The 13,156-nt window shown below is 34.0% G+C and overlaps 2 protein-coding genes across 4 annotated transcripts in view; one reads left to right on the plus strand and one right to left on the minus strand.

Moving 5' to 3' along the window:
- Window positions 1–1,198: 1,198 nt before the first annotated feature.
- On the plus strand, window positions 1,199–2,451 carry PMCH (pro-melanin concentrating hormone). The gene is made up of 3 exons (XM_009505529.1): window positions 1,199–1,447; window positions 1,931–2,132; window positions 2,402–2,451. The coding sequence occupies exons 1-3, from the start codon at window positions 1,199–1,201 to the stop codon at window positions 2,449–2,451; spliced, it is 501 nt and encodes a 166-aa protein (XP_009503824.1).
- PARPBP (PARP1 binding protein) overlaps window positions 1,693–13,156 on the minus strand; it is a 54,041-nt gene continuing 42,577 nt past the window's right edge. For 2 of the 3 annotated variants that reach the window (XM_064456346.1, XM_064456365.1), the window contains 2 exons: window positions 3,806–3,938; window positions 1,693–3,155 (listed from right to left, as the gene is read on the minus strand). In XM_064456346.1, coding sequence (XP_064312416.1) covers window positions 2,821–3,155; window positions 3,806–3,938 — 468 coding nt within the window. In that variant the 3' untranslated portion in view covers window positions 1,693–2,820. The remainder of the gene's footprint in view (window positions 3,156–3,805; window positions 3,939–13,156) is intronic. The other variant, XM_064456356.1, reaches the window with a different exon arrangement.

A 13,156-nucleotide genomic window follows, 5' to 3' on the forward strand; every position in this document is an offset into this window, starting at 1 on the left:
TTGTCCTTCACACCACATCAGTGGTAGGTACCAGTGAAGACCATCAGAAAATCAGTACGAAACAACAAAAAAAACCCCACCACTGTTAGAAATCACTTTTCCTAATGAAAACTTACATTTTATTCCTAGTATATGACAATACAGAGAAAAAGCGAAATGAAGAGTGAAGAAGTGGGAACCAGTACTCTTTCTGCTTAGTCAGTTTCTTGGTCAATTTCATAGTGGTTCGACTTGACTGGCAGGATGTTTCGTTCCTAGCACTAACCTAAAGGTTAAAACAAATCTGAATTTAAGAGATGGGAACTACCTAAGAGGTACACAGCCACTGAATAGATGGTTTGTATCACTGACATTAAGAGAGTAGTTAAATCTGGAAAGCAAATGGCACCACCTTCAAATAAGGTTAAAAAAATAAAATGATGTTATGCAGAAACTCTATATTTCCTTCCACAGGGTAATAGGTAGACTTCAAAGACTCTTAAATGAAAAACTGAAGTTTACTTTTCTTTCTACATTCTTAGCGAGCATATCCAACTATATTATAATTTGTATCTGGGAAAGGTCCATTTTCAGAAAGACAATGTAGACAAATATAATTACCTAGGTATTAATAAAGATTTCTAGACATAAGCTCTAAATAATGTAACCTGACATAATGGACTTCAAAATATAAATTAATTCAGCTCTAGCACAGTAGCAGTCTAAGCTATTGTTAAATTTCAAGCTTTTCAACTCTTTAGTGAATCAATTTTGATCAAAAACTATGATAGATCACACCTTTACAACAGTCCTGCTTACTTATGTAGATTAGTTCCTTTTCTTAAATCTTCTTAATTGGAGGTAAGGCTTTATAAACACAAATGGGCATCACTTTTCCTGTGATCTTTGTTATACTGATCCATCAAAAAGAATTAATCTGTGCTGTTCTAAAAACATTCAAAGAAACAAGTTCTCCATGCTAAAGAAATGTTTAAGTAGTTCTAAACAACAGATGGGATTAGAAGGATTATAGAAAAGGTTAGTCCTTAATATGAGTCATTTTAAGAGAGTGAACTCATCAGTCATTGAAGCAGTTTCTATTCAATCTGTAAAATATATAAAGTGGGCAGAGATGGAGAACGTATTAATTTACAACTGGAAAAGCTTTCTTAAAATTTGAGAACTGCTTAACTTCTATGCAAGCGTTAACTAACTAAGAATGTGTATTTCATCATACACGTTAATTCTCTCTCTCTCTCTTTTTTCTCAAGGTTTTCTACTCTCAGTTTCAAAGTCTCTGCAAAAAGTGGAAGATGAAGATATCTTGCTAGCCACATTAAAACTAGGAAAAACTCTTCAAAATGGAGATAGAACTGCGAACAGAGGAGCTATACCTTTGCTGAAGCATTATAAGACTGAAGACAGCAGTGCTTTAGACAAAGAGGATGACAGAACCATGAAGTTTTTGGTAAGTTTTCAGTTTTACATTTTGGCTTAATTTTAAAATGGAAATTCTCTTTATAACCCTTTAGAAAACACGTACAATAATTTAAAGCAATAACCTGGTGAATGTACCAGTTTAGCATGCTATAGTCAAGAATAAATTTTCAACTGTAAGTATGTAATTCCAAGAGTTTAAATGTGTAACTTGAACAGTCAAATAAGAGAAACCTGATTTTTACAGAACTATATGTAGCCAAAACTTCGGGGGGGAAGCCTGGATTTATGTTTGATTCAGCATCTCCTTATACGCAGCAACAGGGTTTTAACTTCACCGAACAAGACTTATTATTTTATCATGTTCTTCACCATAAAACCAATTCCCAAAGAGGTAATGCAGGTCATTTTAAAATATCACCTTGAAAGACAAAATACATGCAGTCATTGCTAAGTATAAAGTATAAAAAGTGAACACAACTGATAAACAGCTACTCTTTTTCCCTTACAACAGGACACAGGTTCCAGACACAATTTCTTAAACCATATTATGCCTATCAACTTGGGTAGAAAGCAACTACCTTATCTTGCACTGAAGGGAGCCATGGCTTTTCCAGCGGACACTGAAATTCAAAATATTGAATCAATACAGGAAAGAGAGACTGCAGATGAAGAAAATTCAGCTAAATTCCCCATAGGAAGAAGGGATTTTGACAGTAAGTATATCTGCATTTTTACACAAAAATTATTTCATTCTGGTAAAGTATAATACAATGTCTTTATAGCAATTTGAGAAATGTTCATTTAGAAACCCTATGTCACGTTTGGGATTTCCTAAGACTGATAAAATGTTGCATTTCCGATTTACATCTATTGTGATTTGGTGTGCAGGGGAGAAAGCATTTGTTAAATTAATATTTCCAGAGACCATAAAGAATTCCAGTTCTTTGATGATTTAAACTTTCAGATTTCTTTTTCCCCGTAGTGCTCAGGTGTATGCTGGGAAGAGTCTATCGACCTTGTTGGCAAGTCTGAAATCTAGTGATCTACACCACCTTCTTTGAAGATTAAACATTTTATTATGTATTTAATGTAATTTGAAGATACTGTTATTTAGTGTGTCTATATATACGCATCCAAAAATACTTTCCCATCACATTGTAGAGGGAAAGATAATTCATTACCAAAAAAAGAACATAGCTGTAATTATTATGATCTATTGTTATTAAAAAAATAAAAGACTTCTGCATAATCCAGACTTGTAAGTATTTGTCTAATATTACGCACAAGCTACTTTGAGTATTTATTTGAGTATGAAAGGAAGCAATTAATGAGTTTCACCCTTTTCTCAAAGTTTTACAACTTCTGAACCGGTCAACTGACCACATATGTCAAAAGAAAAACTTACAGTCGAAAAAAGTGAGTTAATTTTGCCTGACCAGCAATCAACTTATTCTTGCTTGCAGTTTTGCTATGGCTTTTTTTTCCACCTATTTTGCTGTCCAATTCCTTCTGCAGGTTGTTTGAAGCCTTAGGTCTTTTAGCATTTCTTTGCAAAGATGGTTCACTTTCCTTATCACAGATTACTTTGTCATTATTCAGATCCATCTGTTCATTCTTGGAGTTCTTGTTTCTTGGCTGACAACTCAGCTTTCCCATTTCTGTATAACTTCTAGTCTGGTGAACATTTTCAGAAATAGTTCCAAGCACTGGTACATCAAGACATGAATTCATACCTTCTGTCATGTAAGAATATCAAAAAACATATGTGAAGAAATAAAAAGTTACCTGGGATTATTCATCCTTTTTCTATCATAGGACTGTCATATGATTTTTTTAAAATCAAAACTAGTGCTTTATCAGTAAAACAAAACTATGCTGGTCATTGCAGTTACATTTGCTATGTGTTCATAAGTGTACTGCCAATTTAAAATGACATTGCTTAGAAATACATAATAGCAACTAACTCAGGGAATTGGACTTATAGCTTTAAGATATTGGAAAATATGCTTAAAGGGTCTAGAAATTATATATATGATATGGTTTGTAGTGGAGTAAAACATTTTTCCCTTTTCTGAAGGGCAAAACTACAAATTTTTCTTAGCTTACTTTTGTAAAATAAGAAGAAACATTACATAATGTATGTAAAATGTATTCATTTTTTACCTTAAAATAGCATCAATACATATTTTCAGAGAGATTTATATTTTCAAAGCCTTAGCATTACTATTTTAATGCAAGGCCATTTAACTGATCATAGCATACACAGAGCAATGAGATGTCTTTTTTCTTGAAAACATATTTATACTGGAGTTTTACTAAAGCCTTGTTTGATAACACTTGAAATACCAGCTATCACATGTACTTATTCAATCCTACTACAGCTTACCTGTGAGATATCTAGCTTTTAAATGTTGCTTTGGTGCAGGATGTATGCAGTTGAGGAAGTGCTGACCCTTTATTCCACTCAAGTCGTTTTTATATGTACATGCAAACTGAGATTTGATTGAAGATTGCTTCATCTGCAAATAGCAACCTGGTATTAGCTTTAATTATTTACCAGAAGTAAAAGATACCACCTGCAAGACTGGCAAAATAATGAGTTTCCCCATTCTTCTGTCTTAAAAGCTTTTACATCATCTAAAATACCAGAAAAATGAGTATGCTCACGTAAAAAATATTTATGAAGCATTCATTTACAGAGTGTAAAGGCTTTCAAGAATACTAATAAATTATTCTATTGAAGTCCTAAAATAATTTTTAAATCTTTTTTAATCTCTTTCAGAAAATTACACATTAACTTTTAAAGCTTCAACCTAAGATTTTCTGTCTAAGTTAGTCCCCTCTTTTGAATGACTGCAGACACTACTATTTTGAGTAGCTGTCATTGCTACTAGAGTCAATTATCACACTTCTACAGGTTACCATCTCTGAGGGTTCAGTAATATAAACACTAAGCTTCAATATACTTATGCTTAAAACTGCAATATAAAAAATTATTTCAGATCTTTCTTTGGCAAATTTCAGATTTCCTATTTACTCACAGAATAAAGCCATTTCCTCACTGAATGACAATGTTTAACTCCACATTTGCCAAAACACACCCATATAGCGTAAGTTGCCAGAAACCTACAATACTGAAGAACATTATTGTATCTGGTTCTGCATGCTAGTCTCCACCTCCTAGTCTTGGAGGCAGGGAACCTAGTCTCATAGGACCAGTAAATCAAAGTAATTGGTTCAACTACAAAAAATAAAACAAAGTTTTCAATAAAATTAATAGATCCATATTTAATGGAATCAATAGTTACAGGTAAAACTTCCTCAGTTTACACTTAAGTTACAGCTTTACATCAGCTTAGAATTTCAGGGTCAATCTTTGTAATTTCTGGACAATTTATCACAAATGCTCTAGAATCTGCAAGACAAATTCTGCCCTCACTTCCATTTGAAAGTCTACTAGATTCTACAAACAATGTTGAAAGGTATAGCACAGAGCAGATAATGACAATATATTAGGATTTTTAGCTAATAATTCTATTACAAGAGCACAGGTGAATTCAAACAAATTTGAGCTGAACAGGTGCTACAGTGCAAATACCAGGAAAAAGAAAAAGCAAGAAACTTTGTCACAAAGTAAATGTTGAGATATATATAGATAACAGGAATGATTTGTCAAATAAGAGGTTTATAGCCACTTTTCTGATTAAAAAGTTTGCATTATGCAAGTCTACTTTTCCCCTTAACACAAGCATGTTTAAATCTTACAGTTCAGGTTTGACCCTTATATTTTTCTTCCAACTCAAAATCTCAGTTTTAGACAGAAAGAAAGAATATGTTCTTAGAAACCTCCTTTCACACCGGCTTTCATCCACAAAATTCTGTCACAATTTATGCCACTTTCATCAGATACTGTTTTCATTCATATAAGCTAACAGCCTCTAGCTTTTTATCATTGAGATGCAACTGAACTACTCTTCATGACACTGCAGTTGGCTAGGTGAACACACCTACAACCTTTTTGGAAACAAATATCCCACTTATTTACAGAAATGTAGTTTGTCTTTCTGACTTAATATGTCTCTAAATATATAATTTTACTTTAAACTCAGTAATCCCTTCAAGAGTTAAAAAGACCCAATTTTCCCAGTTGTCCATAACCCCCAAACTGCAATTTCTCTGTGCCAGAGAAAAGCCTGTGAAAGAAAGGCAGATTTAAAAGGGAGAACTATAGCCAGCCTGATGCTCAACAATTCTAATCTTTTTTAAGTGTTAATCTACTCTGTACTTCAAACATTTACCATAAGGTAAGACTATATACATAGACATTTGCATGGTTTTGTGTGCTTCAAGTTTATGCCTTAGCTCCCTGAGTCATTAAGTGTATGTCATTAACTTTATACTCTTTTCAGAAAGGGTTTTGAAGGGTAGAGAAGCTGTAGCCAGAATAAGCTTAAGAATTTTAAATAATTGAAAATGCAACTCTAATATAGTTTAAAATTAATCAACATCCTATTGTACAACTATAATGTTTAGAATATAAAACTTCCTTTAAGCTTAAGGTTACTGTAATATTAATGAACAATATTTTCCTGTATTTACTATGTTTCTTGAACAGTTCATCTAAAATCTTCAAAATTCCCCCAGTTCTTAATTATTGCCTAGCAAATGACACACACCAAAATTATGCAACAATAACTTGCACAGAGTTCTAGCACATATTCATATTGCAAGAGGCAAGCAAGCTACAATTTGTGCTGGGTTAATGAAGATATAATAAACACAGCATGAAGAACATCAAACTGGAGCAAGAAAGTCTGAGAGTTACCATTCTATAACCAACAATATATCCAGTTATTTTTTTGAACATCAGGGTTTCTTTTTACCACTCCCATCCAACACTTCGCTAATTCAGTTTTCAGGGATTAGAATATGTGGAGTCAAAGGACAGAAGGCAAGCTCAAATACCAAAAAGCTTGCAGCACAAACCCTTCTGTCTTTTTCAACTTCACTGAAGCTTGAAACATGCCTCAAAACATCACACTGTTTAGCAAACAGTATACAAAGGTCTACTAAACATCACTGTTTCAGCTGATGCTAGTTCTAATGTAGAGGGTATATAGAAATCAAGAGTGCAAGACTAAATTTGTTGAAGAAGTCAAATTTCCCAACTAGTCCAGGAAGGTGTATTTACTAGTAAAAACAACTGTATTACACTGAGTGAAGTAGCAAAAAGTAAATTTTAATAGCTTAAAGGCAGAACAAAAGAGCACAAGTCTAGTGCTGAACTAAAAAGTAGAGCTCCATTGGAATGTTTGTGAAGAAAAAAGAGCAACTTAAAACTTGATTGATGCCCAGATAATGAAGCCTGCGAACAGCTTCAAATAGCTTTTAGAAATTAGAGTTCTTCTACAATAAATTCCCTGAAATCCATTGCTTTGAGGGCACCATTCCAATGACCCACAGCTCTAGGAGAACAAAATGGTGTTGGAAGGAAAATTTGCTAATCAAATACTTGCACACGAATGGCGTTCAAAGAACTAAGATTTACTATCCCCTCTCCTCCTCACAAGCAAGTGGGATGTTGCTGTTATCCCTATACAAAGAAAGAAATTCTGCTGCATGTCAGAAAGAGGGCTTCGTTGTTACAGCTGTTCAGCTGGAAGAAAGTATGATCAAATTTAGGACAGTGTTTTAGCACATGTAGGTCAATTAGTAGTCCTAATGAGTAGACAAAGCAGAACATTCTCCCACCTTGACCTCTGCATCTAAAAAAGTTTTTCAGTTGCTCAAGATGCCAATATAAAACATTCACTTTTATATGAAATATTAATGGTGCGTGCTCTATTTATTTCTTAAAGTTAGTTGATAATGTATTCCAGATCTCCTTCCAGCATCTGCATACAGACAGTACTGCCAATATTTAGTCAGTAAGAATGTTGAGATTTGGTTTTTATACACTGGAATGGCATAATAGAATTTGAAAACCTACATCAGTAACAACAAACACATGTTTTTATTTTCCAGCCAAACAATTAGAGTACTATTTGGAAGAGGAAAAGAGATAAAAAGAGAAAGTGTCTTTTCTCCACCCTTACCCTTGTCCTTTTAGGAAAAAAAAAAAAGTATTAACGGTAAGTTGAAACAGAAAGTTGAAAAAGGGAAGGGAGCGCAAAGGGAAGAGTAACACAACAATAAATGCTAAGTATCATTGCCAAACCAAGGCAGCATGTTATTCAAACATGAAAAATGTCCTGAATAGCTCAGGTAATAGCAAGCTTTTATTGTACTGAAACTATCACATTTTTTTAGCATTACATTGTACCAGCCTTTTGCTATCCCAAATTAACCTACCACTGTTTTGAGAACATTTAGCCTCAAATCGCCTCATTATTTGGTTTCAAAAGTACTCGAAACTCACAGCTACGGATTGTAGGAAAGTAGTTTAGGGGTCTTGTAGAAACAAAAATTGTATTTTCTGCAGAAGTGTGGTTTATCAACTGACACTAATAATAAAGTCATTCTTCAGATTTTATGCTGAGCATAACCTATTTCTCCCCTCCCCCTCTCTCCTCCAGGTACTAATTTTTTGCATACTCTATACACATTGAAACTACTAGTCAGCTTAGTATTCTCCATAATTATATTCTACTTAGACATAAATATTTCTTGCTACAATAGATGAGACTACTACCTGAGGAAGATTGTTTTCTCTATTACTACAAATTTTCTGTTCACAAGTATAGAGGACGTACACAAAACTCTTGATAACTTCCTGTTGATAGTTTTCCAAGTCACAGTTTATTTGTACTGGAATCACAAATAGGCAAAAAAATTCTCTCAAGTAACAGCATTTAGAGAACTAAGCACTGAAAAATAACAACAGTGCATGAAGCTAGATATTAAGTCATTTTATATAGGCATGAACAAGTCACATGAGAAAGGCAGACTGGGATTTTTTGCTTTGTGGAGCTTTTTACTTGGAAGGATTTCTATACACAGTAAAATTACAATGAACTTCAAGCATGCCAAGATTTGTTAGAGTTCTTAAGCCACAAATTCTTTTTAAAACTAAAACTACAGTTATGTTCCCAATTGGAGGGAAATAGTGCCTCATATAGGAAAGGTTGTATCCAGTTACATTAAGAAAAAAACATGCCAAACTACTGAAATTCTTTGCAGCTGCTTCAGGGTGAATGTGTTAACAATGCAGCAGGATTTCTAAAGCAATGTATCAAAAGGCCAAAACAACCCTCAGTTTACACAAAAAGATCTGTTACTCTCATATATTGCATGCTCACAGCCTAATAGCATTTGTTCCTTCCTTCTTAACTCCTAAAGACCTCAGTTTCACCCAATCCCATTAGTTCAGGAACAGTATTTTACATACACCTTGAAAGTCTAATCTTCTCTGGTGCAGAAGAAAGATTAAAATCTTATCATGCAACATTTTTATTGTCATAAGTCGCTCTTTAACCTAAACAAAGCAGGTGATTGTAACAGTCCTTCCATTCTCTCTCTCACCAATAAGCAGAACTTACATAACCCCATTGAAATCAACAAAATCAGTAGTCAAACAATAAATAGGGTATCTACCCATTTTAGATAAATGGAAGTATGGTTCAAAGAAGCAGACATAAGGCTGGATGAACCCTTTCTAGATAAAATACCTCTCCTCTGTCTAACTAAACTTCCTACATATTTTTTATAAAGCAGAAATGAGTGATAAGAACAGCTGACAACAAGTGATATAACTCAATACATGTTCTATAGAGCTTTCTGAATTAAAGACTCCCTCCACAAAATAACATACACCAGAAGACACTTCACTTAAACTATAGATAACAGACTTGAAACTCTGAATTGTCTCTCAAAGGAAGACTCAGTTTCTTATTATCAGTCTCACCTGCTTCTGCTGGAGAGAATGAAAAAATGCAACACACTAGTTCCCCAGGCTTCTTTCTCCTCAAAGGATAAGAGCGACAGCTTTGCCTCCTAACAAATGCCGTTATAGTTAGGTGATCTTTCTGCATCTCTTCCAGTATTTAATAAGGATTGAAAGACAAAATATTTCTTTGTCTTTCACTGTTGCCAGGAATTTATTTTGGCACAACAGAAATACCCACAGATTTATTTTATTTTTAAACACCAATTCCAGTTCATAGCTACCCGTTTACTTCATCCACCCTCCATATTTTTAGATACTAAACACATATGCATGATGTTGTCCTAGGTCTAATTATTATCATTCTGCACTCCCCCACATAATTCTGTAGAAGTTGAGTGGTCAGTTCCTCTTAAGAAAGGAGAGGGCATAAGGGTATAATGAATTCTTTTCCTTTTTTTTTTTTTTAATTTAGAGAAGTGTTTCTCCTTTCACTTTCTAGATTTTCCTAAATTTCTTTATTCAACATATACATCTTGATGGGACTCAGCATACCACCAAACTAATCGTCAGTACAGTGTTTTTCTTCCCCTCTCAAATATCACAGAAAAGGAGACTTTTATTGGACAAGTTCTAATGAGAGATCATGAATTTGTACTATAGATTAACTGTCTAACCACCTATCAAAGACAGCATGGCAAAAAGGTCCTTAGGACAATTTTATGGAACTAATGTTACCATCACACATACTGCATAAGAAACTTCTCAGAAGAGTCACTGATGTTGAGAAGAACCGTTATGTTGCTATTGTCTTATTCAAAAAACATATGATGGTATCTCTGAGTTGATTGCTAAAATGAGTTTATTATGCATAACAAAATTTACAACAACGAATTTTACAAGCAACCTGTACACATTTCAAGATGGTTGTATGAAATAATAATGAAGACTGATACTCAGTGTAAGGTGATAAATATTACCACTGCACTTGAGATGTATGGTCATGGACAAGGAATTCATTGTGCTATGGGCTGCACAGTAAAGACAGAACAAAATTTATTTCTACCAAGAGACATTACAATCTAAGACAAGAAATGTATGGATTCAGAGAGAAAGGAACTGAAATTAGTCATTTCAATGGGCATCCATCTCAACACAAAGCACTGCTAAATTTTGGGGAAGAGGCTGATTTAAAGGTACTGAAAAAGGTTTTAAAGGAGGATAATGAGTTCTGCAGATACCTATAGGAAATCTCTTCAGCCATAAGAAACAGCATAAAACAAACAGCTGAAAGAGCTAGTCTGAAAATTAATGAATGAACAATGAAGACTGGTATTGCATGCTGAGTGTAAGCAAGGAGAGATATCTCAAAGCAGCAAATCAGAAATAATCAATGGGTTGGGATAGGTAGATGGAAGATACTTCTTTTCACTACAACTTAAAGGAACAGATTGAGATGGCAAAAAGGAGAATGGCATCTAGCGTCTAATCACTTTGATAACAACTTTCTGTACAGTAATCTCAGTGAAGAAAGATAGGCCAAAGCTGCAACTATCACGTCCAAGACAAATGCATGGCAGCACATCAAAAAGCAAAATAAACCTTTAATAAGTTATAGTTGGAGTGGACATATGGATAGAGAAGAATATATTCCAGAGTTGTTATGGAGTGAAAGAGTAACAAATAGGATACTGTCCTCAATGTTGAATATACCAGGAAAGATAGACATACCACCTCAAGATAAACAGCTGGGTATTCACAGGATGGTATAGAAATAACAGAAGATGTCAGTTTTGACAGAAGGGACCCTTAGGTCAGATGTAGATCTGTGAACTGTTCATATAAAGATGATAGTTGAACTTCTGTTTGTAGATGTATTCATCCACAAAGAAAGCATAGAAACACAAGAGAAAGACAGAGCCCTATAAAGTCTTCATAGAAAAAGGAAGAAAAGGAAGTAGAAGCATGCAAAAAAAACTCTGTAGAAATTGTTAGAAAGGTAGAAAGAAAACCAGAAAAAGACAAAATGAGAAATTAACATTTCAAGAAAGAAAAGAGGATTTTTTGTGAGAGGATGGAGGTCAAAGACAAATGGCAGAGAACTATCTCAGTTTTAGTTAGAAAAGTTATTAGCTGTTTGGCAACAGCAATTTTAGTTGACTGGAAGAAGCAGCAAGACTAAAATGAACATAGGAATACCAGAAGAATAATTCCAGACTTCACAGGAATATAGTGTACTTTAGATCACAATGTTTGGCTGATACACAGAAAAAAAGAATTGCAAACAATGTGAAACACTCAGACATCTTATCTTGGGTAAGAGGACTCTATGCTGATACATAATTGATGAACATTTACACTCTGAACTGCATGATTTTTATTTTCACTTTTTAAAATGGAAAATCATCTTGAAATATTTGGCCTCAGTTCCATGCTGTACTTTTGTCTCTCTGGTACAATAGGATATACTGGAAGAAAGCCATAAAGAAGACTGATTGTGATTACTAGAGGCAGTTTAGCAGCCTCAACGCTGCTCTGAGCTGTACAGCTCCAAGCAGCCATTCAGTTTAACATGTTAATCACACTTTACCATCCACATTGCTAAAGTAGGGGAAGAGAGTCCACCATCACAGATATAATCTGCAAAAGATAACACTATAAACAAGCTTTATAGTCTTCTAAGTTGCCAAAGAAACTTTAGAAGTGTGACCCCAGACTTTAGACCTGTTGCTTGTTTTCTTTGAATTTTGGTTTTCATAAGACAAAAGGTCATTTATATTTCAATATAGTCATCCTCAATAATATTAGGCACCTGGTGAGCATCAAAATCAGTTCTAGAAGTTCACTGAAAGATCTTAAAATTTTTGTCTAAAAACTTCAGGTGTTTTATTCTATTTTGCTACAGGTACATTCTATTTCATCAGTCATGGTGAAGCAAGACTAGGACAAGAGTCCTACAGATAAAGTCAGATTCTTGTATTGTATTAACAAGGATCACAGGAGTCACAGAACCCTTATCAGACTAAGGCACAACAAAAGCAGCACAGGAGAGTAATGATGAACCTTTGCATGCAATTCCTGCTTCTGAAGTAGAATTCATTCAATTATTCAGAGACCTCTGAAAGAACTATTTGCACAGAAATTATTGTAGCTAATCTGGTATTTTTGATCAGGAAAAAAGTATTTTTAAAAAGTTTCATAATATGAATCAGCCTCAGGGCTCATATTTTTGATCATTTCTGTCAAAAAACTTCTAAGTTTCCAGAAAAGGTCTCAAAGGTGACAGGTAATTACTTTTAGATAATAATTTTTGTACTTTGATACTGAACATAGCTGTTCATGAATCTAACTACAAAACCTCCATTTAGATAAGAAAACTATCTATTTCAATGTATTATGCAAACAGCATATCACATTTTTGCTATTTGATGAGTAAAGCTGCAGTTTAAATATGCTATTTATTGTAAAATTAATGAAGATCCTTTATCAGCTTCAATATTTCATAATTTGCCCATGAGTTTTAAGCTGAATTTCTCCATAATTAGTACATGAATCCAAAACACCTATCATCCACCCCAACCCATTTAAAAAAAACAAAACCACAAACACAAAAAAAAACCCTAACAGAAAACCCCCAAATCTCAGACTGAAGTAAAACATGCTGGACATATTGACAGTGCTTTTAATTTTACTTCCTTTTAATGACTTTCTATTCCTCAAACATGTAATATGTTAAAATTCACCTCATGTCCAGTGGCAGAAAGATATTTTCCATTATGCTGTTCTAGAACTAACTCTGATGGCTTAAAACACCTGTTTTCTTCCTTACATACTAATTACATTTGCATTTTTACC

Source organism: Phalacrocorax carbo, chromosome 1 (genome assembly GCF_963921805.1).
Source record: "Phalacrocorax carbo chromosome 1, bPhaCar2.1, whole genome shotgun sequence".
Taxonomy (NCBI): Eukaryota; Metazoa; Chordata; class Aves; order Suliformes; family Phalacrocoracidae; genus Phalacrocorax; species Phalacrocorax carbo.